Source organism: Plectropomus leopardus, chromosome 7, assembly GCF_008729295.1.
Source record: "Plectropomus leopardus isolate mb chromosome 7, YSFRI_Pleo_2.0, whole genome shotgun sequence".
In the NCBI taxonomy this organism is placed as follows: domain Eukaryota; kingdom Metazoa; phylum Chordata; class Actinopteri; order Perciformes; family Serranidae; genus Plectropomus; species Plectropomus leopardus.
The window spans coordinates 8055591-8079630 of record NC_056469.1 but is presented as its reverse complement, the minus strand read 5'-3'; the positions used below and the strand labels follow the sequence as shown (position 1 = coordinate 8079630).

The following is a 24040-nucleotide window of genomic DNA, read 5'->3' as shown; positions in this document are numbered from 1 at the left end:
GCTCTGCTGCTCTTGTTTTGGGACGCTTTTTAGTTTAAATCATTCTGAACTAAAAAGAAAAAACAAATGCCACACTCACGACACAACGCTAAGGTGAAAAGAAGGTTCTGTACATTTAGGTCCATAGGTCCAATGTATTTAATGACAAAGACATCATTAAATACTTGAATTGAAGTGAAGTGTGCAGAGCAGTCTTTTTTTCAAGGAAAAACAAAACTACAGTCACATGAAGACCAGAACAGAAGCTTGGGCGTACATCTTTTGATAAATGGCCTCGTACTGTATTAACAGCAGAAATTTTATTCTCTGGTAGCAGGGGCTTAATGTGTGCCAAGATTCTTTTCCCACTGCCATCACACCCACACCTCAACTTTTGAGAGCAAACAAAGTGGATCTACTGTTTACATCACTGGCTCTGTTGCAGGAGGACAGAGAACAGCAGCACACGTGCACCAAGGCATGCTGGGAGCTTAGATCCTCCAGAGCTCTCATTGGTGGAGTTCTGTCAGCTGGTCGATTTCCTACTGGATATTGTTTCCTTGGTGAGACTCCTCTTTCTTTCCCTCTGCCTTTTCTTTTCTTTTCTTTTCTTTTCTTTTCTTTTCTTTTTCTTTCTTTCTTTCTTTCTTTCTGTATTCCAACCTTTTGTCTATCTGTGTCTATCATTTTTTCTCTCTGCCTTTCTTACTCTCTTTTTGTTTTTCTCTCCATCTTTCTTACTTTTTTTGCCTTGTTTTTTTCTCTGTGTATCGCCCATTCTCTCTTTCTTCCACTTTCTGTCTTTGCTTTTACTCCACTCCACACTTTCACGCTGTTGCTGTTCCTGCTCAAAATGTCCTTTTCTCTCCTTTTCTGTCTTTATCATTATTCAGTCTCTCTCCCTGTCTTCTCATGTTTTTATCGCCCTTCCTTTATAGTGAGTTAGAGTTCTGTTTTCTTATAATGTCCCTCTTTGTTAATGCACTTCTCCACCAAATTCTCTCTTTTCCCTCGTCTACACTCCCCCATCCCTCGCCCCTGCTTGGGCTTTCCACGTCATTCTTTGTGTCTCACTCCAGTTATGCTCACACACCTCCTTTTAAATCCAGTATGTTCCGAACACCATCCATGAACATTTGCAATTTGGCTTCCATGTCTTCAGATTTGTCATTCTGTTCCATTTTTCAGTCTGGGATGTTATGGCCATCATTAGGGGTTGTGTGTTTGCACCTCCTCTCTCCTCTGTGTCTGTGTGTATGTGTGCAGTCTCTCAACACAGGTTTTAAAAACCCTGTGTTTAGTTTCCCTGCCAAACTATTGTTTGCATCCTTACAGAAATCTGCTTGTCTGTATAGTATTTCCAATCTGAAGAGTTTGGAAATGCCTCACTCTTTTATTACCCTGTTTAAATGCTTGTGTCTATGTTTGAAAGAGCGAGAGAAAGAGAACCTCGTGTTCTGTGAGTTTGCGAGCGAGAAAGGCAGAGAGTATGGTGTGTGTGTGTGTGTGTGTGTGTGTGTGTGTGTGTGTGTGTGTGTGTGCCGTGTGCCTGTGTGTGTTTCTGCAAACCAAGTGTTGTGTGGCCTGTGCTCTGCTTGCTCCTGTCTGTTCAAACTATCTGCTCTTTCTCCTTGAAGCCTACTAGAAGCATGAGGGTAATCTGCCAGGTAAAGTACTGCTCTTTCCTGCTTTTTCACCTCACCCTGCTTCACTGAGGCTACGATAACATTTCTGCAACGTCCTGCCAACATCCCTCAAGCTGTCTTTGTTCCTGCTCCTGCTTTGAGTGATCATTTCACAATGACTGACTGACTGTCACCTTTAAATGGTAAAAAAAACAATGATCCAGAGGAAGAAGTCGGATTATACCAGTCATTACATGTGGTGAAAACTTACCCTGGCTGTTTGGTGTGGATCTTGTGAAAATGAAATCTCCGCCCAGTGTGTATGTGCTTTCTGTTAAGCATGCATGCAGTTATATGTTATTGCAGAGCTCACATATTTGTAAGAAATATGACTTTTTAAATTTATTGTTACAATGCTCATTTTATCATTTTTTGTTCTTTTTTGCTCCCCTTTTCTTCCATAAAAATTAGTTCTGCTTGTTGTCAAAACTAAAAAGAAAAAACAACGCAACCAAAAAAACAACCACGCTCACGACACAACACTAAGGTGAAAAGAAGGTTCTGTACATTTAGGTACATAGGTCCAATGTATTTCATGACAAAGACATCATTAAATACTTGAATTGGATCTAAGTGTGCAGAGCAGTCTTTTTTTCAAGGAAAAACAAAACTTTTTTTTTACTAAAATGAAACAACAACGGTCACATGAAGACCAGAACAGAAGCTTGGACGTACGTCTTTGGATAAATGGTCTCACACTGTATTAACAGCAGCAATTTTACACCCTAACTATCTTAGGCATTTTTATATTGATATTTTTAGATTAAGTAACAGATAGTATTTTGTCCTGATATTAAATTATCTATAGCTTTTATCACTGCCAAGTCACTAGGCACAAAAGAAATAAGATACGTTTAGATGTTCATGTGTATCTAACAACATTTAAGCAAGCAAACTATATGACAACAATTAATTTTGAAGACTTCAATAATAGTCCAGCAACAGTCTTATTTAATGGCATCAATTACATTATACCAGGTTCACCACCTCAAGTCCTCACTTCACTTCTGTGTTTTGCAACATTTCCAGGAGACCTACATCGAGATCCAGACAGAGCATCTTCCTCAGCTGCTGTTGCGCATGGTGGCGGCTCTGACCTGTCACCTGCAGGCCCTGGGCCTCGGGGAGCTCACCCACTGCCTTCGCCTCTGCTCCAAGATCCTCAGCAAAGTGCAGCCGCCGCTGGTGTCCCCTCTGGCCCTGCCATCGGGCCCCCAGCCTCAGGGCCGCCCCAGCAACACAGGAAATCTCGCAGACTCAGCAAGGGATAAGAGCAGAGACAAGGAGGACAAACGGGTAAAGAAAACTTAAAAAATTGAATTTGGAAGGGCAGTGCTCTTCACTAGGAGTAACAGATATCCGATGGAAAGTGTTAAATATCAAGGGTGTGCTCCTAATTCCAGGCTTTTTATTTTTAGTAGGGGCTACGGCTGCCCTTATTAAGTATGTACTATTGCATACAGTACACACAGTTGGGACATATTACTTCTTTGTAACACTGCGCTGGACTTTGACCCTCTTTCTCATATGTGTTACCATGGATGTAAAAACAAATCACTATTCGCCAAACCTGCCAGAGACAGAGGTTAACCCAGAAAGCTCTGCTCTAGTTACTTAAGAATGATTAACTTTTAAGTTTAGAACTGCATACATTGTTGATTCTAACATTTTATATTAATTTAATTAGCCTACATATGCGTTTCTCTATCGTTATTAATTTTTTGTTGTTTTTTACGATTTGACTGGTCATCAGTCACTTAAATGTGCTGTCATCTGTCATTGCAGCTTCTGTCAGCTGTCAGTCAGCTGTCAAGATGTTGTATATCTGCCGCTGTGCAGAGGATTGTGGATAAGAATAGCTAGAAAATCATGCTGGTTTGCATATTGCAAAATCTGACCGAATGTAGTAGAACATCCTAGTATCTTTGGTATACTGCGTCTGACATACTATTTATTTGAACATACTAAATCTTTTTCTGGCATACTGTATGGTATGGTAGAATGGGTATTGCAATGCACAGCAAGTTTCTTCTGCCATTTCAATCAAGATACGATCTGAGTATTTGTTTGCTTTAGTGGTCAGTTAGAAGTTAAAAGTGTTCACGGGAATCCAAACAAAACTAATGCCACTACTATACCTTTCAATAACACTGCCAGCTGATCATTTTAGTTCTGTCTTTGATCCTTTAACAGGCCCTGTTGCTGCCTCAGTCTGAGTAAATTCTAGTTTGACCCACTTAACCCACTTCCCCTACAAGTTACTGCCCAAAAATCCATCAGTTCAGGCTCTGGTGGTGTTCCCTGGTCCCTGAGCAGGGCCCCTTCCGGCTCTGGTTGGCTCCTGCTGTCCTCCTGCCCTGTGCTGCAGTTGGCTGGGTGGTCTCATGACTGGCCCTGCCATCCCACTCTCCCTCGACACAAGGCATTTGAAGACTTGTTCGGAACAAATACTTCGCTTAGCTGTCCCGTTCCTCCTGGTCCCTGTCCGGCAGCCTGGTTGTTTAAGTGTTTGAGAGCTCAGTGAGGCATGATTAAAAGTTCAGCAAATCAGTCCCATGGCCAGAGATGGATACAGGCTGGATAGATTGAGGTAGGCCCATGAGGGACAGAAGAGAGGACAAGTAGAAAGACAGAAGATGGTTAGCCAACAGCTGAACCCAGGAAGAAGAGTTGACTAGCTTGTGATGCCTCTTGGGTGAGCCGTATCCATCAGAGTGGAAAATATTCCACATACATCCTCTGAATACTATCACGCCCCAACCCCCAACCCTGAGGGACATATAGAGAGCGTGCTATCTAACGTGCCATCTGAGTCCAGGCTCCAGAATGTGCATGCTGCCACGATCAAAATGCATCCCAGGAAGCCCTCAGGCTCCCAAAGGCTGACTGTTTGTAAGAACTGTAAGAACAAACAATTGTAAGAACGTCTGTCAGTGTGTCTGCAGCAGGACTCCAGCCTGGTGTACAGCTCAGGCTGCACTCGTCCCTCAGGTCAAACCCAACAGCTGTGTGTTCAGACTCACTGTATAATGACCAGTGTGCAGAACAGTGCAGTGATGATACTTTTACCCAATAAATTACACATTTTAATTGAAGAAAGTCTGAGATATTGATTACATCACTATATACGTAATCATGTTTTTATTTTAAATTCTAAATGGAAATGTCTGTTTTTGACAGAATTAAATATTGGCTGTTGCTCTCAGAGGCTGAGTAGTCTTCCGACCAAGAGCCAGTGGCTTACGAGATTGGATGCTGCCCAACATTAAGATGCTCAAGTACAGCACATATAAATGCAGAGATTTACTAAAATTAAGCATACATTTCCCATCTGATCATAGCTACATAAGAAAACATTAATAAATTAGACATAGTTATAAAGTCTTGTGTTAGTCCCTCTTTTAAATGCCCTTCACATCAAGTTAGAAGTGTTTGCAAGTTGCAGTGCTGTGTTTTGTTGGTGGACCTATCTGTTTGATCACTTTCAATTCACTAGTTTATTGTCATTGTTAGAAACAACAAGGTAATGTCATCATTCTTCACCTTTTTCACATAAGGCATTTTGATATGACATTTCAATATAGACACATTTGTATTTGTTTAATTTGTTTGTTTAATATTGATTTCCATTTTGGTGGACAGTTCAAGTATCCTTGTTATTGTTTGTGCTGGCTCACTGTAATGACCTACTGGAACACTTATGTGAATTGATTTGGCCTTCGTAAGGGTTATCTGTCACACCTGTGCGTTCCCTGCAATGACAAGATAAAATGCCTTCTGTAAAAATGTCTACAGTTGTGCCATGAAAGCAGCTGTATATTCATCATCTGCCCACAGAGTTTTTCAGACCTTTACTCAGCTGTGTGGGCTTTGTGCAATTGACTGACATCTCTTTCATCCTCTTGCTATTTTTTTTAACCTTTGTCATTCTTATTAGTAAAAAGAGTTTTGTGACATCACACAATTTCCAGAGTAGCTCCCCCAGCTTTAACTCGACTAAAGGTCGAGTCAGCCAGGGGAATTTAGAAAATCTGTGTGGGTGTGCAAAGCTTTAAAGGAAACTAGACATTAAATCATACAGAAAAATGATAGATTTATCCAACATAACATTTATCTTTGGAACACTAAAAAGAGATACGATATGATATGATATACTTTATTGTCACCTTAGGGAAATTTGGCTTAGACTCAGATGATAAATGCCTTCACAGTCACCATAAAACAAACCATGTAGTATGAACAAAACAGCACTAGCTGTACCAAATCACACCTATAGATGATGTTGTAAACATCATTAAATAAATTAAAAAAGAAAGTTCAACAGAGAAACAAATGCTCCGTGGGAATCAATGGGAGGTTTCCCCGCTCGCTGTAATTTCACTGCACTGATCAGAACACACCTCTTCTCTTCCTTTGTTTCCTTTTCTGAACTTCCCTTGTCACCGTTCCTCTTCTCTCCTGCAGGCTTTGCCTGCTACTTTGGAGCTGCCTGGCAATGGGGAGGTGTTTGAGGACGGAGAAAACCCTCCCAGCGGTCGCTCCTCAGAAACTGGCTTCACAGACTTTGTCCAGTACCAGGGAGATGGTTCGGAGGAGACAGAGCGAACCCCTCATCCACACCCAGCGGTCAAAACAGGCCGTCGCTCCTCAGGCCCGTCTCAGACCAAGCCTTTGGACAAACCAGTCATGCAGTGCTGCCTGGAGCACTTCCAGCAGTTTCTCTCCCGTCTTATCACCTTGTATATTACCCCTGGGCAAGTGAACAAAGTTGAGAGTGAGAGAGGAGAGGTTATGCAGTCAGGGGCTCTGGTTTCAGAGGGCTTCCAGCACAGTGATCATATGGAGTCGTGCACAGGATCAGGGTTGGTCCAGAGGGAGTGTGTCCTTGCCTTCACTGCTGCTTGTCAGCTCTTTCTAGAATGCTCCAGTTTCCCCGTCTACATCGCAGAGGGCAACCTCAAGTCCTCACCCACACAGGAAGAGCAGTTAGGTAAGTGCCAAAACCACTCTCTGAGGTCAAAAATGAAAGAACCGTTTTGGGACAAGAGGATATTGGGGCTATGTAAATAAAACTGACTTGACATGACAAGAATTCCCAGAGCTAGGGAGACTGGCAGAGTGCTAAGATCATGTGATATTTCATAGTTTTTTGCATTTTTTTTGTGATTTTCTTTGCAAGTGACATGGAAACACATAGCAAAGAGCAAGTGACCAAAGTATAGTGCAATACAAATTAAGGCAAACATTTCCATTATGAAAAAAAAGACATATGGGGAACTAGACTAACAAAGTGAGATTGTGTGTGTGTGTGTGTGCGTGTGTGTGTTTTGTTCGTGTCTGTGTAAAAGTCTTTGGGAGAATTGGGAACTGTCTTCAAAGCCTGGCTGCTGGCAATAGGAGAAGACGTCAGGGAGGATATGGGAGGAGAAGGATAAAAGGCAATAGATAAATTGAAAATTTAAATGATCCGGAGGATTCAATTGTGTCTGTATGGCAGACACGCGTGCGTGCGTGTTAGGAGACTGTTTCTGTGGGTGGATGGGTGTTCTATATGACCATACAAAATGTATGGTAAGAACTAAAAAAAGAGATAGTAAGAAAGGAAAGAAGGATGATATAGTAAGTAAGCCAGAGGGATGAAATAAAAATAAAATTTAAATGAAATAAAATAAAAAAGGGGAGGTGCTTTCATGTTCTTGTTTCATAGTTTTTTAAAGGATTTGATTTATTACATTTGAATACTGTATCACTTTCTTTCAATACAGGCACTGAGCAGGTTGGTCTGCCAGTGTGGCTTCAGACCCTGATGGATGCCTGTTGCCTGGCCAGTGACTTCAGCCTGCAGGGTGTGGCCATCTCCTTGCTCATGGACCTTGTGGGACTCACCCAATCAGTTGCCATGGTGACAGCAGAGAGCGTGGCATCTAATGTGAGCTCAGAGTCCACCCAGCCAATGAGCCCCAGCCAGGGTCGAGTAGCTGTCGTCATTAGGCCACCACTCACTCAGGGAATCCTAAAGTACATCGCAGACAAGACAAACTTCTTCAAGGTAGAAGGTTGTTTTAGATTATCGTTGGACTGTTGGTGGGTTGAATTTTTTGATGGTCCTGACTCTGTTTAATCTCCAATCTGTTAAATCACACAGAGTGTGGCTCTGATCCTATGGGACCAGTTGAGTGAAGGAACACCTCAGCACCACCAACGCAGCGTGGAACTTTTCTACCAGCTCCACAACCTGGTGCCTTCCTCCAGCATCTGTGAGGATGTCATCAGCCAGCAGCTCATGCACAGAGACAAGGTTAGTGCTGCTGATACTTTACATCCCAGAAATAACTTCAGTCACTTAATCTGCAAATACAACGTAATCTGTCATTGAATGCTGAGGCGCCTTTTCCTTGCAGAGAATTCGTCTGGAGGCCCATGTAAAGTTCTCTGTGCTGTGGCATTTGACAAGAGATCTGAACATCACCAAATCTTCTCCTTTTAATCGCACATTTGACAGGTATGTTGGCCTCAAAATGATGCTGAAAAAAAGACAATCGACCACAAAATATAAAATGCATATTTTTTCTCTTACCTGTAGTGCTATTTATCAATCTAAAGTTGCTGAGTGTTGATGTTGGCTGTAGAGATGTCTGCCTTCTCTCCAATATAATGGAACTGGATGGCACTTGGCTTGTGGTGCTCAAAGTGCCAAAAAATACATTCGAAAAACTCAACAGCAATGTCTCTTTTCAGAAATTATGACCCATTTACTTAAAATAATCCAAAGACCTTGTTGTGAGCAGTTTCATTTAGGCACTGTTTTCTTTGTACTGAACTACAGTACAGTAAATTGCCCATAGGTGTGACTGTGAGTGTGAAAGGTTGTTTGTCTATATGTTTCAGCCCTGTGATAGTCTGGTGACGTGTCCAGGGTGTACCCCACCTCTCGCCCAATGACAGCTGAGATAGGCTCTAGCTCCCCTGCGAGCTGTCATGAGCACATCTCATCCATGAGTAGATGCACGCTTTCCCCTGCACAGTGATACATGAGGGAAGCGTAGTTTGGTTAAAAGAATATAATTATTACATGAAACTGCTCACAACAAGATCTGGTGAGTATCTTGAGTAACCGGATCATTAATTCTGGAAAGAGACCCTGCCGAGTTTTTATAAATGTATTTTTTTGTGTTTCAGTATCACAAGACAAGTGCCATTGAGTTCCATTATATTGGAGAGAAAGCAGACATCTCTACAGGTGATATCTTCACCACTCAACAAATTAAAACTAAAATAATCTAGATTGGTAAATGGCACTACAAGTAAGAGGAAAAATATGTATTTCTGGTTTGGGGTGAACTTTCCCTGTAATATATCTGAGTGGATTGTCCAGTAATAGAGTTGTATTTTATATCAAGTCAAATTCATTTTTTCATTTTTTCTTCCCTATCTTCACAGATCTCTTTTCATCATGCTCGACAGTTTGAGTTATTGGGATCCATGTACTAGCGCTGTTGGTCGGGCATGGCTGAATCAGGTCCTTCAGAGACATGACATAGCTCGGGTTTTAGAGCCTCTCCTCCTCGTTCTGCTTCACCCCAAGACTCACAGAGTATCCATTCAGAGGGTACAAGCCCAACGCCACTGGGCCCAGGTCTTCCCCGAACCACCTGAACAGGAGCTATCAGAACCTTTTTACACCAGGGACTCTGGCTTCTCGGACAGTAAGCAATGTCCAGCAATACAGCTTTTTTAGTTTTACTGGTATTTGTGTCATTTTCTTTGCAATTAGTTTCCATGTTGACTGTGAAAGGAACATTCTGAAGCATTTGGCTGTTTTTTTTTTTCTTCTCTTTTGTTTATCAGCCTTCGGTCAGGTCCAAGGTGAGACGGTGGCACGTGAGGAGCTCCGAGGCCTTGTAATGGGTGACATGGAGCCCTTCTGTTTGACTGTTAACCCCTTGAGTGACAGCCTGTCTTTACTGAGTTTGAGTAGCGAGAACCTTCAACTAGCTGGTGAATATCAGCCTGCTGACCAACAGGGGGAGCTCCAGAGCTCTGATTCCAGTGGCTCTCAGTCGTCTACAGTGGAAAACGGCAGCTTTGAGGACCCAGAAGTCATCAGCAGCACAGTCAGTGGCTCAGACCAGCAGCCTGGTCCCTCAGATGACATGTCTGAGGACTCTCTAGAGGAGGCTGTGTCTTCTGTAATTAAAGAGCTGATAGACAGGGTTTTGACTTCAGTAGATGAGGGATCTCTTGAAGTCTCATCTCAACCTGAAAACTGGCCCCAGACAGACACAGACAGCACTTCCTCTGATACCTCCAATGGTCCCCATCTTGACTCTGGCCCTCCTGCAGGCTCCAGCCACCAGACTCTGCCTGAGATGCTGGCTGGAGGCACGCTGGAGTTCCTCGCTGTTACACGGGCTGATATATCTGCAGAGGAGGAGCACAGAGAGGGCATCACCCGTCACAGTTCATCACCCTCCATCGTCACGCTTCCAGACAGTTCCGACCCCGTCACCCCAGATCACAACCTGCGTGTGGACGACCCTCAGGCCCGTAAACGTAGCCATAGCAGCACCCAGCTCAGCCTTAAAGGGAAGATCATGGAGAGGCTAGCCGACAAATCTCCAGGGGCCAAGCCTAAGATCAAGAAGGTCAAACGGAAAGAGGAGGAGAGGCAGAGAAAGATAGCAAACCAAGCTGAAAAACTGCGGCCACCCAGTATTTTCTTTGGGGACAGCCTGGATTTAGAAAACTGGTACAGCTGTGGGGAAGGGGAGGTATCAGAGATTGAGAGCGACACCGGCTCGCCCAGCGGGGGCTCTGGTGGGACCGTCGGTGGGGTCAGTGTCACAGGACGCAGATCATCCTCTGCCCCGCCTCGTTTTAACATCCATCCTCTCTACCAGCACGTCCTGCTCTACCTCCAGCTGTACGACTCCTCCCGGGCCCTCCACGCCCTGTCAGCCATTGCAGCCATGCTCAGAGCCGCTCCCTCAGGGTTTGTAAGTGCCATCTCCACCACCAGCATCAACAACACCTACACTCCTCAGCTCTCTTTACTCCAAAACCTCCTAGCTCGTCACAGGGTCTCCGTCATGGGCAAAGACTTCTACTGTCCCATCCCCCAAGACTCCCACTCCCACTCATTCCGCAGCGCCATGTACCTGGAAATCATCATCTCACTCTGTCTCTACTTCCTAAGAAGCTATTACTCTGCACACCTGGCAGCAGGCCCTCAGGACTTGGCCGGGAACCGGGCCATGCAGCTGACCAGTGTGGAGGTTCTAACACTCCTTTTCAGCGAGCTTGTCAAAGTCACAGGCGGCTCGGCGAAGGGCTTTGCCAGTTTCATCAGTGACGTCCTCTCTAAGTGCAAGGTTCAGAAAGTGGTTCTCCACTGCCTGCTGTCCTCCATATTCAGTGCCCAGAAGTGGCACGAGCAGCGGGTGGCAGGGGTGAACGTGGCCACAGTGGAGGAGGGTCTTTCAGAGGACAGTGTCATCAACCTGTCCGAGGACCAGATAGACAGCTGCAGCGCAGTCCAGTCTCAGCTGCTCCGACTGCTGCAGAGCCTGGTTGTACTTGAGCACAGAGTCCTGGTGCCCGCTGAAGAGGGAGGAGAACCTGTAGGAGGAGGAGCAGGAGGTGGAGGAGCAGGAGGTGCTGCCGGGGCTGGGTTTGAGATCCTAGGTGGGGAAGTGGAGCATGTCAACCCTCAGCAGCCAATGACATCTCTGCAGTACCTCCACGGACAGCCTATAACAGCGCAGGGCATGTTTCTGTGTGCGGTGATCAGGGCGCTGCATCAGCACCATGCGTGTAAGATGCATCCCCAGTGGATAGGACTCATTACAGCCACTCTGCCATACATGGGGAGGGTGCTGAGGAGGGTGGTGGCCTCAGTCACTCTGCAGCTGTGCAGGAACCTGGATAATCTTCTTCAGCAGTACCGCTATGAGACGGGGATAACTGACACCAGGTAATAACATCCACACGGATCATACTGATGAGCTATGCTATTATTATAAGCCATTCCACATGTATATTATAGAGTGCATTTACATGGGCACAGATCGTGTTTTTGGAGTATCCCTCTATGTGTTTGAGCATGTAAACACCATATTTATATATGAGAAACCTGAATATGCTCCATGTGTTTGTGAATAATGATTGTGAAATGTGAATAACCTGATTTCTCTGTGCTCATGTAAACACCATATCCTAAATCTCATCATATCTGGGATAAGCCTCATAAATCGGTTACACATGTCCATGTAATTGTACTCATACAGGAAAAGCAATGCAATAAATGGCGTAGCCCTAGTTTGGTCACTAGATGGCACTCTTGACCACAAGATGCGATGGCTCTCTTCTACGTCATCAATCTTTTTGGATGAACCAGTTGTAATAAAATGATTGGCTATAAAAATATTCTAATAAAAACACAAGGTGTCTACAGGTTCTTAGTCTAAAAATGTAACAAATTATTTTTTTTTAAATATAAGGCTTTAAAGTCATTGTAGTAGATTTGAGTTTGTGAGGTCTTAGTTTCTTATGTCATTTATCCATCTTGTAATTTCTTTTTAATGAGCCAAGTTCTTCTGTGTCAGTCCACATTTCTGATCTTAGAAATCTTTAAAACCTATTCACTTTATACATACAATGTTGTCAAAATGTAGATCAACATACCTTATTCTAATAACCATATTCTATCATATTAATATATGTCAGATATTCTGCATAAAACCTACCTCTGCACAGGACTTCATATATACTACTCACCTGCAATGCTTGAATAGGGAGAAGATGATTTGTCCAAAAATTGTCTGAAGTTTGTTTAAAAATTATCTTTAAAAAGTCTTTAAAGCATTACATTTATTTTTTGTTGCCTGTATAAAATACATTCCAAAATATGTGTTAATTAAAGTGCATATTGTCCCATTCTGTTCTAGACCCCAGTGGATGGCTCTCTGCATCCCTCCTGACCTGATTCTGACAGTGTTGGAGGGGGTGACAGCCATCATCCATTACTGCCTGCTGGATCCTACTTCCCAATACCACCAGGTGAGGGCGCCAAGCACCAATGTTCTGTTTTAAATTTCTCTGTCATTTCCCAGTGAATGATGGAAAATGTAGGCTTCAATTTCTGCAAAATATACATCGATTTGATATTTTCTAGAGTTTGATTTGTGTGTTTGGTATTTTGTATTTGTTGGCATAATGGTATAGCCACATATGTACTGACTGTCTGGTTACATATTCTGCCTCTAAGTTACAAGTGAGCGTTGACCAGAAGCACCTGGCTGAGGCTCGCTCAGGCATCCTCTCCATCCTCCACACCATCATGTCGTCTGTCACTCTGCTGTGGAGCGTCCTCCACCAGGCGGACAACTCCGACAAACCAGCTGCTGCCTCTGCTGCCTCCACATCCAACATCAACCTTGGCTCCACTAAGGTACACCGGGCAATACGTATCCATCAAAAACTTAGTCATATTTTAATGTTGATATTAATTAGCTAGGTGATAACTGTTTTTTGCCTTGCCATAAATAAATGCATGTTTTGTCTGCAGAATAAGGGAAATGCACGACTGAACAAACTAAGAATTGTGTCTGAGATAATTTGTCTACAATTGACTATGTGTCTGTCCATGTTAAAGAGATAAAATGGCTCTTATGATGAATGCAGAACCCCACTAATACATTTCACTATTTAACCTGTGTTGCCTTACCCAACTATAAATGCAAAAATCGCTCACACTTTTTCAGATAACCTGAAATGTCTCCGTGCAGCACTTAACTGAGGTCAGGTGTAAAACGGGAAACTGTATTGTGCGGTGAACACACCAAAGTGAAAATCAGTCCCAGAGGTGTGATGTGTGTGGGCAGCCGGGCCTAAAATGTTTTACAGAGAAAGTATTATAACCCCCTACATAATACTTGGGTTACTGGTCTCAACAGTAAAAGCTGTATCTCATTACTGACACTAAAGAATTTTTTTTTAGCAATAATAGCTTTGTATTTTTCTGCAAGTAGTTATTAGCCTTGTGCAGATGATATTAGTTTTTTTTCCAGAGGTGGGTTGGTAATGCAATTTTCACTGACATAATTTAGTGATTTTTATTCTGTGCAGAACATATTGTGTAATCATTACAGGGCCTTAGTCCCTGCAGGAAGAATTATTAAAGGCCTAAAAATCTGCTTACATAAACTTACGTTGGCAACTAACTGGCATATTTTGTCAGTTTGAATATTTATTGCTACACAGAAAGTAACAGCATATCAACTTTAAAGGTAATAATAATTTTAGGCAGTTTATGTTGTCCATTAACAGGAAAACTGTGAATTGTAATGGGTGATGCATATCTGAAAATGAAATCTCTTTTTCATTTCTGGCATTCAGTTGTGTTTTTATGAACACATTGTACTGCAAGATGCACTGAAAGATATTAACAAGACGTTGCTATTGACAGAATGGAAATTATTTGCATTGTAAGTAATCAGCTGTTTAGGTCTAACCTCCTTTCTTACATCTGTTCTACAGAACCTCCGGCAGCAAATCCTGGAGTTGCTGGGCCCCATCTCGATGAACCATGGTGCTCACTTCATGGCAGCGATTGCTTATGTTTGGAATGAGAGGAAGCAGGTCAAGACTCCTGTCAGAAATAAGGTCGGTGTTCTGACAAACAGTGGGTAAAAAAAGCACGAATACTCTTTTTATTGTGTCGAGGCCTGCAGTGAACGCCATTTACATCAGACTTAAATTAACTTTGTGTTCAGTGTAATAAGCAGGAAAATGTGTTCATCTCTGTTTACATGCTAAAGTAAAATGTATTTAAAGAGTGAATTAACACCTCACTACAAAGCAGTTTGATATGTCAGATATGTACTTTTTTGTACCTGTGACCACACCCAATACTGATGTCACAGGGACCTTGAGTCCACCTGTGCCTCACTGCAACCAGCTGAGAAGTCACACCACACCAAAGCAAAGCAAGACACTATTTTTGGGAAAACATGCGAGAATTTGTAGCACTCATTCTCTCACCAGCATTGTTCTCAACAGAGATGCCCACACTCCGGTTTGTCTGTGTTTAGGTGATCTTTTTAAATCATTGTATTTATACCATGTCTTTCAGGTGATTCCTGTAGCCAGTGAAGAACAGCTGCTTCTGGTTGAGCTGGTCAGGTCTGTTAGTGCCATGCGCACTGAGACGGTCATGCAAACAGTCAAAGAGGTTCTGAAGCAGCCGCCTGCCATTGCAAAGGACAAGGTTAGTCCATTCACTTAAATGGTTTCATCCCTATCATGTTTTTCCTCAGCATGATACTATTAGACTGTGCAGAGCTGTAAGAGTTTTTGCCTGTGTGCAACATTATCAATGTAAGAGTTTTTGGTTTTTAATTAAACCGAGAAAAAGAGAGTGCAATCTTTTGATTTTTGGTTTCACAACTGCTTTCTTTCTTTATATTAACATAATTTCTTCACTGTTCCCCACAGAAGCATCTCTCTTTGGAGGTCTGCATGCTGCAGTTTTTCTATGCCTATGTCCAGCGGTGAGTCCAACAGTAATGTATATGTTTATTTTACATGTATATTATTATTATTTAATGTAAAGGATGTCATTATTGATTTTATTTCATAAAGGCGCCATTAGCTTAGAGCCTTCTAACATCAAAAAATGTTTTATTTTGCATTCATGATTTTGCTTGTTTGTGTCCCAGGATCCCTGTGTCCAGTTTGGTTGATAGCTGGCCATCTCTGTTGGCTTTGCTGAAGGACTCAGTACCGTTAGGCCTGCCTGCCCCGGGACAGTTTCTTATACTAGGGTTGGTTTCGCTTCCTTCTCTTCTTTTAATTGTGTTACAGGTGTCTCTGTCTTCTCACAACATCTGGGAATTACTTGTACAGCTATACTTAATGTATCAGTTGTGTGGACATTAGTGGACTGCTTACAATTAAATGGTCACAGTGTGGATCTGAATGAGTCTGGAATGACTCCACCTCCTTCCACTTCCACATTATATTCTAATTCAACACGGCTCTTGCTCTCCTTCCTCTTTGTTTTCTCTAGAGTTCTGAATGAGTTCATTTTGAAGAATCCTAATCTGGAGAGCAAGAAGGACCAGCGGGAGTTGCAGGTAATTACTACAGCCACTTTGGCTTCTATTTAACTCTCATTTTTTTCCATTCTGTTTTAAAATTAGATCATACTTCTTTCCTTTTATTTCAGTAACATCTAAGCTGTTGTGTGTATTTATTTTTTATAATTTTAATGACACGTTTTACTTTCATTTTACACTCCATTGCCATACAGGATTATAGAGTGAACCACAGTGAAAATGATCTTATTGAACACAACTAAGTTAATATAATTTGTGCATTTAGGATGTAACCCATAAGGTGGTGGAGGCCATCGGGACGATTGCAGGCTCCTCTTTGGAGCCAACCACGTGGCTGAGGAGAAATCTGGAGGTGAAGGCCTCGCCTCAGATAGTTGTGGATGGAGCCAACCTGGAAGCAGATGTAGAAGGTGTGCTGCTTACAAGCATGATTTGCACTGCAGAAAGTGCCAATGAAGACTGTTTTAATGCATATTACTGCAGTATATAACAGCCAGTACACATGAAACTTACTAAAATTACACTAGATTTTTGAAACTTTGTTTACGGAGGCCTATTTAAATGCCAGCTTAAATGCATTTTACTTTCATAACAGTCATAACTATGTGTACAGCATGCATTTTGCTGTCTGATTCCACAAAGAAGCTCCGACAAACTCAATGGGTTTAGATGTTTTCACTGTTATTAAGTTGCCAATGAGTTTCTCTCCTGACATACAGTTAGTCAATTCAAGACTAAATCCATATCACTTGACCAGGAAGAAAAAGTTGGTTAGGCATAAAGCTTGGATACTGTCCTATTTGGATTTGTGTACAGGGTCTGTATTTTAGTATGGGAAAGATCATTTCTGTGTTCATACCAGAGATGTATTTTTATGTGAAGGATGAATGTAATCCAACTAAATCAAGCGTACAAAATTATTTGAAACTACACGTGAGAGATCAAAATGGAGCACCTCAATCCTTCTGTTTACATTCCCTACAAAAAGCATGTAAAATGTACATTTGTACTGCGAGTCTGCATGGCTGTGTTGCTGCTGCTAATGTTTAGTATGTGTGTTTTCTAGATTTAATGCTCACAGTGATGGAGGCCTCCAGCTTCACTCCATCAGTGTACAGCGTTCACGCCCTCACTCTGTTGGCTGAGGTAAAACACTCATGTCTGTGTGATTCAGCATGAACCCTTCCTGCACAACTGTTGTTTCTGAGGCCCATCAGTCAGCGGCCATGCCAGTTATTTCCATTGTTCATCTTGATTATGTCTGAAGCTGCTCTCGCTCACATTTGTCAGCCTGTTGCTCTCAGGCAAAGCCCTACAGTGCACTAACACAATCCAACTCAGCTCCTTAGAGCTGATTTACGACCACCTCCCCACCTCTGCTTCAGTTAATAGTAGCAGTGAATAAATTCACTGGACTTAGTGTGGAGCTGTGAATGAGCTGAGCTGGGTAGTTGAAATTGCTGGCTACCGTCTTCTATCTGGGCGGTTTAGCTCAATGTGCAGCTAATTATGCAGAATCTGCTTCTGCTGTTTGCAGCTTATAGATGAATGGGTTTATTCAGAGCAATATATCAGCATAATGCTGCAGTGCAGTTTGTTATAATGTTGTATGGTGCAGTAATATATTGTATCAGAGAGTTTCCCAGCAAAGGAATTGAAGTAGCTTAATATCTAGAGATGAATGAACTTTCTGCTGTTTAGAAAGAAAGTCACTTTGTGTTGCCACACCTACTGAAAGCATACAGTGTAAGAAAGAAATGAGTAAATACTGAATGTTTGTCAGGTGCTGGCTCATCTTCTGGACATGGTGTTCTACAGTGACGAGAAGGAGAGGGTGATCCCACTGCTGGTTAATATCATGCACTACGTAGTGCCCTACCTCCGCAACCACAGGTGAGGATGGCCATCTTACTTTTGTTGTATTTTCACACTTGTCACTGTCACAGTTTGCTGTCACCAAGATTTTCTCTGAATTTCTGGCAAAAACATGAAAAAACTCAATTTCTTAACTGAGGACTGGCTTTAACCTGGAAATGTACTCTAAGAACCTTTGTACATTGAAAAGTGCCCAGTATGAAGGTGAAGGACTTGAAATCTTGAGTGAAAATATAGAACTGACCTTTTCATGCTAGGAAGGGAGATGTTAGGTGAAAAGTGAGTCGTAGCTGATCATTTTCATGTGTTATATGAAAGCGTACAACTTCTGTCTTTCCTGCCAGTGCTCACAACGCCCCCAGCTACCGGGCCTGCATCCAACTGTTGAGCAGCCTAAGTGGGTACCAGTACACCCGACGGGCCTGGAAAAAGGAGGCCTTCGACCTCTTCATGGACCACACCTTCTTCCAGATGGACTCCTCCTGCGTCAGCCAGTGAGTAGGAGAGGAAACTTGACAGTGTGTGGGGGACCATTTTTACAGCTGGTGTTAACATGTTGCTTAAGTGATTACAATGAGTGGGAGAGGAAAAAATACATTAAGTCAGGGTGCACTTACAATCCTAACATCCAAGCCAGTTATAACAACGGTAATATAAAGGAGTAGTACACCCCAAAATGAAAAGTCAGTAATTATCCCTGCTGTTATTTTGTTGACACCTCAGTAAAGTTGCTGGGAAAACATTAGGAGTAATTTTTAGAACATCTTCAATCAGCTTGAATGTTGAGTGAGTGTTTTGTAAAGAAGAGTCCAACTTTTACCTTTATTAACCAATACTTTGGTGACTAATGTTATATTACCACATTGATTATGCAAGAAATACATTTTATCTACAAATTCAAACAAAGGGGAACCAAATGAAGAATATTGTCAATTTGTCAAAAATGTACAACTGCATATGTGCACAGGGAAGAAGCATGCCCGTGTGTACCCTGTCAGGTTTAGGGGAATATAGTATATAAACATTATGTTACTACTATAGGACTGTCTTAGCCGTTTACCTGTTGTGGAAAAAGTAAAATAAGACTCAGGGACATCAAAGATGCAATTTTAAGTGTTTGTTAATATGTCTAAATGTTCTGGAATATTAGTCTAACATCAACATAATTTTCCTAATTTTTCAGCTGGAGAGCCATCATTGACCACCTGATGACTCATGACAAGACCACATTTAGAGACCTCATGAGTAAGCTTTACCATCTTAAGTGGAGTTTGTTTGTTGTTCTTGCCACCGGGTGTGGTTACAGATGATTTACCAGATCACCTTTTCTCTTAGTGACATTTGCACTGAGTGTTTTGCCTTTGTCATGTAATCTCAGGGAGAATCAAACCTGCATCCTGTAGATCAAAACAAGCGCTTACATTTACAGTCCTGTTAAATCTGTAGCTCATTCAGTTGCAAAACATACTGATGTGAAATAGTACATTGTTAGGTTATTTTATTTATATAGCCTAGTATCACAAATTGGCCTCACGGGGCTTTTCAATCTATGTACTGTAGCAAACGACACCTTCTATTAAAGCCTATTAACAGGTGAAAGACTGGCAGATAGACTAATTATGACTGTGTGTTTCCCTTTAGCCCGTGTGGCCGTAGCCCAGAGCAGCTCTTTGAGTCTGTTCACCAACAGAGACGCTGAGCTGGAGCAGAGAGCCATGCTGCTCAAACGCTTGGCTTTCACCATCTACAGCAGTGAAGTGGACCAGTACCAGAAATACCTGCCAGACATACAAGGTGAACAAAAAACACATATACTAAAAATTTACCACGTAATATTTTCGTTAACAGTTTCCACTCTAACTTTAACAGATCATTTTCCTCACCAAACATCATAAAATATAGCTTAATAAACTGGGCTGAAAGAAAAAAATGGTATATTTCAAACTGTAAATTTTCCATAAATGTGACTGATGTGAGTCTGGGTAACTTTAACTGAACTTGAAACACTGAAAACACTCAAACACTTGAACTGAAATTCAGTGTAACAAAGACTCATGGAAAACTATGTGTATCACGGCAAACTGCAGAGGCTTTCTATAGCCTTCTAAATAAAGATGATTTTTATATGAATGATTTCAAACCCTTGTTTCTGAGCCCAACTGCAAGTAAACGCAGACAGATACTTAAGGATCTAGTATATATGGGTTTATTGACCTGAATGTTTTACCACATGTTCGCTGAGCACACTTAAAAATGTGTTTGTGTGTTCAGAGCGTCTGGTGGAGAGCCTGCGTCTGCCTCAGGTGCCCATCCTCCATGCTCAGGTGTTCCTGTTCTTCAGAGTGCTGCTGCTGCGCATGTCACCTCAACACCTCACCTCCCTGTGGCCCACCATGATCACTGAGCTTGTAAGAACTAGACGTCACTGAATGCAGTCTCTCTCTTTCTCTCTTGCTCACTCACTGCATTTTCATGTGTTTCTTTCTTTCAGTCCCCTGTGCGTATTAACCAACTCAAACACACACGCTCATTCAGACTTTGTATATGTTTCCCTGCAGGTCCAAGTGTTTCTTCTGATGGAGCAGGAGCTAACAGCAGATGAAGACATCTCAAGGTACATTATCTGTTGATATCGCAAACCATGTTGTAGCAGCAAATGATCATCAGAAATGACTCTTTTCTGTGTTCCCTAAATTTATTTGTCCTCTCCTGCCCACCTCCAGGACGTCAGGGCCATCTGTGGCTGGGTTGGAAACCACCTATTCTGGTGGGAACGGCTTCTCCACCTCCTACAACAGCCAGCGCTGGCTCAACCTCTACCTGTCTGCTTGCAAGCTCCTGGACCTGGCTTTGGCCCTGCCTCCTGAGAGCCTGCCTCAGTTCCAGATGTCAGTACAGACAAGCCTGGGTCATAATACACATAATTAGTTAAAAGAGTGTCTCTGTCACTGTTTTGAATGGATGAATACAGCAGGGGTCATTTTTCAAATTTAAATGGAAGAATTGCCCCAATGTCAGTGTGCGGATAGCATATTGCTCCTATTAAAAGCTCTGGTAACTCGTTAAATAGATGAAAATTATGTTGTTTCTGAGAGAGTCCTGCCTCATTACAGGTACCGCTGGGCCTTCATACCAGAGGCGTCAGACGATTCAGGACTGGAAGTGAGACGTCAGGGGACACACCAGAGAGAGTTTAAACCGTACGTGGTCCGACTGGCTAAGCTTCTGAGGAAACGAGCCAAGGTATCTCACCCTCCCTCTGTCTACACAGGGTTACGAAATAATGGAAACAAATGACCGTCTCTTTTATGTGCAGGAAATACTCATTAAACAGGGTTCCAATGGTCATGGAAAGCCTGGAAACGTCATGGAATTTCACAGTCACATTTTCCATGCCTGGAAAAGTCATGGAAAATTCATTGAAAGTTTTGGAAAAATAATGGAAATGTTTTGTGTGTAATAAATGAAATTATTAATAAATTAGTTAATTTATTTTCTGTAGCTGACAACGTAACATACGTAGCTCTAACATGCACCGCCATGTGACAACGTTTTGGTTATGTTATTATTTTGTTTATTTGTCTATCGTGCATTTTTTCATTTTCTCCTGTGTGCTGTCTCTCCCTTCATGTATGCCCACTAGGCATCTCAAGTAATGTTTATAAGCACTTTTAGTTTAAGGGCAGGGGCATACAACTTTAAATGGCTGTATTTAGTATTTTACTGCTGAAATTGAAAGAAAACATGCCCTCCAAACCTGCAGGGGAGGGCATGTTTCCTTTAAAATTTTAGGGCGATTTTCTTCTTTTATTTAAAATTCAATTTTTAGAGATAATTTAAAAACTTCGATGAATTTTTTTCTCCTGGAAAACAGATTTGAATGACATGTTTTCTTGACCAAAATGGGAATTATTTTTCTTTTTTAAAAATGTTCTTTTTAACTTTTTGAAAGGCGTGTTTTCTTTTTAAAAAATCACAAAATAACACCATAAATCATAGCTGGAAACTGTAAAAGCAGAAATTATTGTTGGATTTTTACATTTTCTTGAACACATCCTGTGGGATGCTGAAATTATTTTTGAGTAGTGTTTTAATGTTATATGTTTGCAAAACGCCGGGCAAGTGAGACAAGAAAAAAAAATTATGTGGGTTTCCTTAAAAAGTCATGGAAAAGTTTTGAAATTTGACAATGTGTGGGAACCCTTATTAAAAAAAAAAAAACTTTTGGCAAGTTATGGCCCATTTCATTCATGCTGCATTGTACCCTAGCCTGAAGGATGGCATGAATGTTTCACATTTTGTTATCTATTCCCTCTCCCCTAGAAAAATCCAGAGGAGGACTGTTCCACCCGAACTCTCTCCTGGGAGCCAGGTCACCTGATGCTGACCCTCTACGTGATCCGCAGCATGGAGCAGCTGCTTCCCTTCTTCAACCTGCTCAGCCAGGTATTCAACAGCAAGGTCAGCAGCCGCACAGGTCCCGCATACACCCGCAACCCCACAGACGCCTCCTTTCCCGGCCACAAGGAGGGCCACAAACTGGAGAGCCAGAAAGTCTTCTGGAGTCGAGCTCGACAGAACATTGAGGAGATGGTGGAGAAAGACTTTCTAGAGGGCCTTATCAAGACGTGAAAACACAGCAGAGGGGAGGGAGGGGCATTAACACACCACTGATCAACACTAGTGAAAAACCTCAACTTGTACATTAAACAACAAGGGAATACAAATGGGGAAAATAGTTTGTACATTTTTGTATTTATAACGATTATTTTACTTTTCAAAAGCTATTGTATTTAATTTTAATTATTTGTATATACGGAGCAGCTTTGATGACTGACTTTTAACATTTCATGTGAGTCCTTTTGGACAAAGTGAAGATGCTGTGCCATTCCATATCGATGTGACTTAATAAAGATTTCTAACGGGAGGGTTACACACTGTCATCATGACATCGAAAATGCATTTACACTGTGTCCCTAATCTCAGCCAAGTTCTCTACCTCTAATTTAGCCTCCGTCATGATTTGTGCAATGAAATGAAGCCAAATTACAATTTAGTCTTAATTATCAGAGTATCATGAACTAGGGTCTCATAATGATCCAGATAAAAATTGAACTGATAGTTGTGTTTGCAATTACATCTCTTGTGTGTACACATAAATAGATATAGCCTGTAACTGGTGACTAGGCAGCAAGTATAAGTCAAAAAGACCTTTTCCACAGCAGACATTTTGCCTTGTCAAAGCTCATGTGTTAATAATAACATAAACAGTTGATAGTTTGACAGTGAGCCAGCATGCCCAGTGTCAGAACCCTGAAACTGAAACAGCTAAATCAAATTCATCCATTATTAATTTTATAAATTACACGTAGGATTTTTCTCCTGTGGCATATTATATTCTTGATGATTTAACACCTATTTAGTTGTAGGGTCTGTTGCAGGACTGGAGTACTTGAGTCCGGTCTCAGTTTTGAGTTATTGGCATTTTAATTAATTTCCAGTAAGATATTATTGACACTATATAGTATAAACATAGATATTTCTACTATATTTGCATTGGAAATAAACTGTATTATGGTCTTGAACAGGAATCTATTTGCTGTGGACTTGGTCTTGACTTAGTCTCGACTGCCTTTGGACCTCGATGCAGACTTGACTGGACCTGGTCTTGGACTTGACTTGAACATGATCAAGTTAGTCTTGACTACAGCCCTGGTTTGCTGCTATCCATGGTACTGATCTGCTGTGTATCAGATTTTTTTTGCAGAAGGTGATGTGAAGGAGCTTCTGAGTGGCAGCACTGGTGAGTAACCAAGTACATGTACTGATTCTCTTAAGTACATGGTACTTACTGTGGGTACAGTTTTGAGCTGCTTGTTTACTAGAGTGTATTCATTTCATCTGTGAGGGAAATCTACTTGTTATGCTGTTTACAGCTATAGCTGCTAGTTAGAGTTCTTCTTTGATGAAGATTTTACATAGAAAGAACATATGCTTGTTTTATGCTTGTTACCCCTTACCCCAAAAGCAGTGCAGTAGTAGTAACGTGTCATTTAAACATGTGTTTGAGGCTCAGAGTATCTAATGTTTCACAAAACAAGCAAAGATTATAGAAAAGTTTCAAAATTCATAGAAATTTCTGTAGCTGTACTTTTTTCTTTTTCATTTCTCTCTGACATTATTAATCATCTCACAGATCCTCATTTATTTAAGGACTGTTTGGAGGAGCTTTAACCAGTGGGTTGGGAACCACTGCACCAGACTAGCAATAAAAACTATAAAATAGATTAACTAGCTCCACCTTGAGTAGCCACATGAAGGTAAGGATGTTCCATTTTTCCAGGCCAATTTTCAGCGCAAATTTAGGTTTGATATAGAAGTATA

The 24040-nt window shown here is 41.7% G+C and overlaps 1 protein-coding gene across 2 annotated transcripts in view; it reads left to right on the top strand.

Annotated features, from left to right (window-relative positions):
* dop1a (DOP1 leucine zipper like protein A) overlaps window positions 1-22583 on the top strand; it is a 35373-nt gene extending 12790 nt beyond the window's left edge. Inside the window, exons 12-38 of one of the 2 annotated variants that reach the window (XM_042489227.1) lie at window positions 425-542; window positions 1617-1646; window positions 2694-2960; window positions 6129-6654; window positions 7430-7713; window positions 7810-7962; window positions 8066-8166; window positions 9105-9370; window positions 9513-11637; window positions 12611-12722; window positions 12931-13113; window positions 14202-14327; window positions 14797-14931; window positions 15159-15214; window positions 15383-15487; window positions 15733-15799; window positions 16047-16191; window positions 16848-16927; window positions 17565-17674; window positions 18001-18150; window positions 18840-18901; window positions 19298-19450; window positions 19928-20064; window positions 20215-20270; window positions 20380-20544; window positions 20770-20899; window positions 21980-22583. In XM_042489227.1, coding sequence (XP_042345161.1) covers window positions 425-542; window positions 1617-1646; window positions 2694-2960; window positions 6129-6654; window positions 7430-7713; window positions 7810-7962; window positions 8066-8166; window positions 9105-9370; window positions 9513-11637; window positions 12611-12722; window positions 12931-13113; window positions 14202-14327; window positions 14797-14931; window positions 15159-15214; window positions 15383-15487; window positions 15733-15799; window positions 16047-16191; window positions 16848-16927; window positions 17565-17674; window positions 18001-18150; window positions 18840-18901; window positions 19298-19450; window positions 19928-20064; window positions 20215-20270; window positions 20380-20544; window positions 20770-20899; window positions 21980-22288 — 6151 coding nt within the window. In that variant the 3' untranslated portion in view covers window positions 22289-22583. The remainder of the gene's footprint in view (window positions 1-424; window positions 543-1616; window positions 1647-2693; window positions 2961-6128; window positions 6655-7429; window positions 7714-7809; window positions 7963-8065; window positions 8167-9104; window positions 9371-9512; window positions 11638-12610; window positions 12723-12930; window positions 13114-14201; window positions 14328-14796; window positions 14932-15158; window positions 15215-15382; window positions 15488-15732; window positions 15800-16046; window positions 16192-16847; window positions 16928-17564; window positions 17675-18000; window positions 18151-18839; window positions 18902-19297; window positions 19451-19927; window positions 20065-20214; window positions 20271-20379; window positions 20545-20769; window positions 20900-21979) is intronic. The other variant, XM_042489228.1, reaches the window with a different exon arrangement.
* Window positions 22584-24040: the final 1457 nt, after the last annotated feature.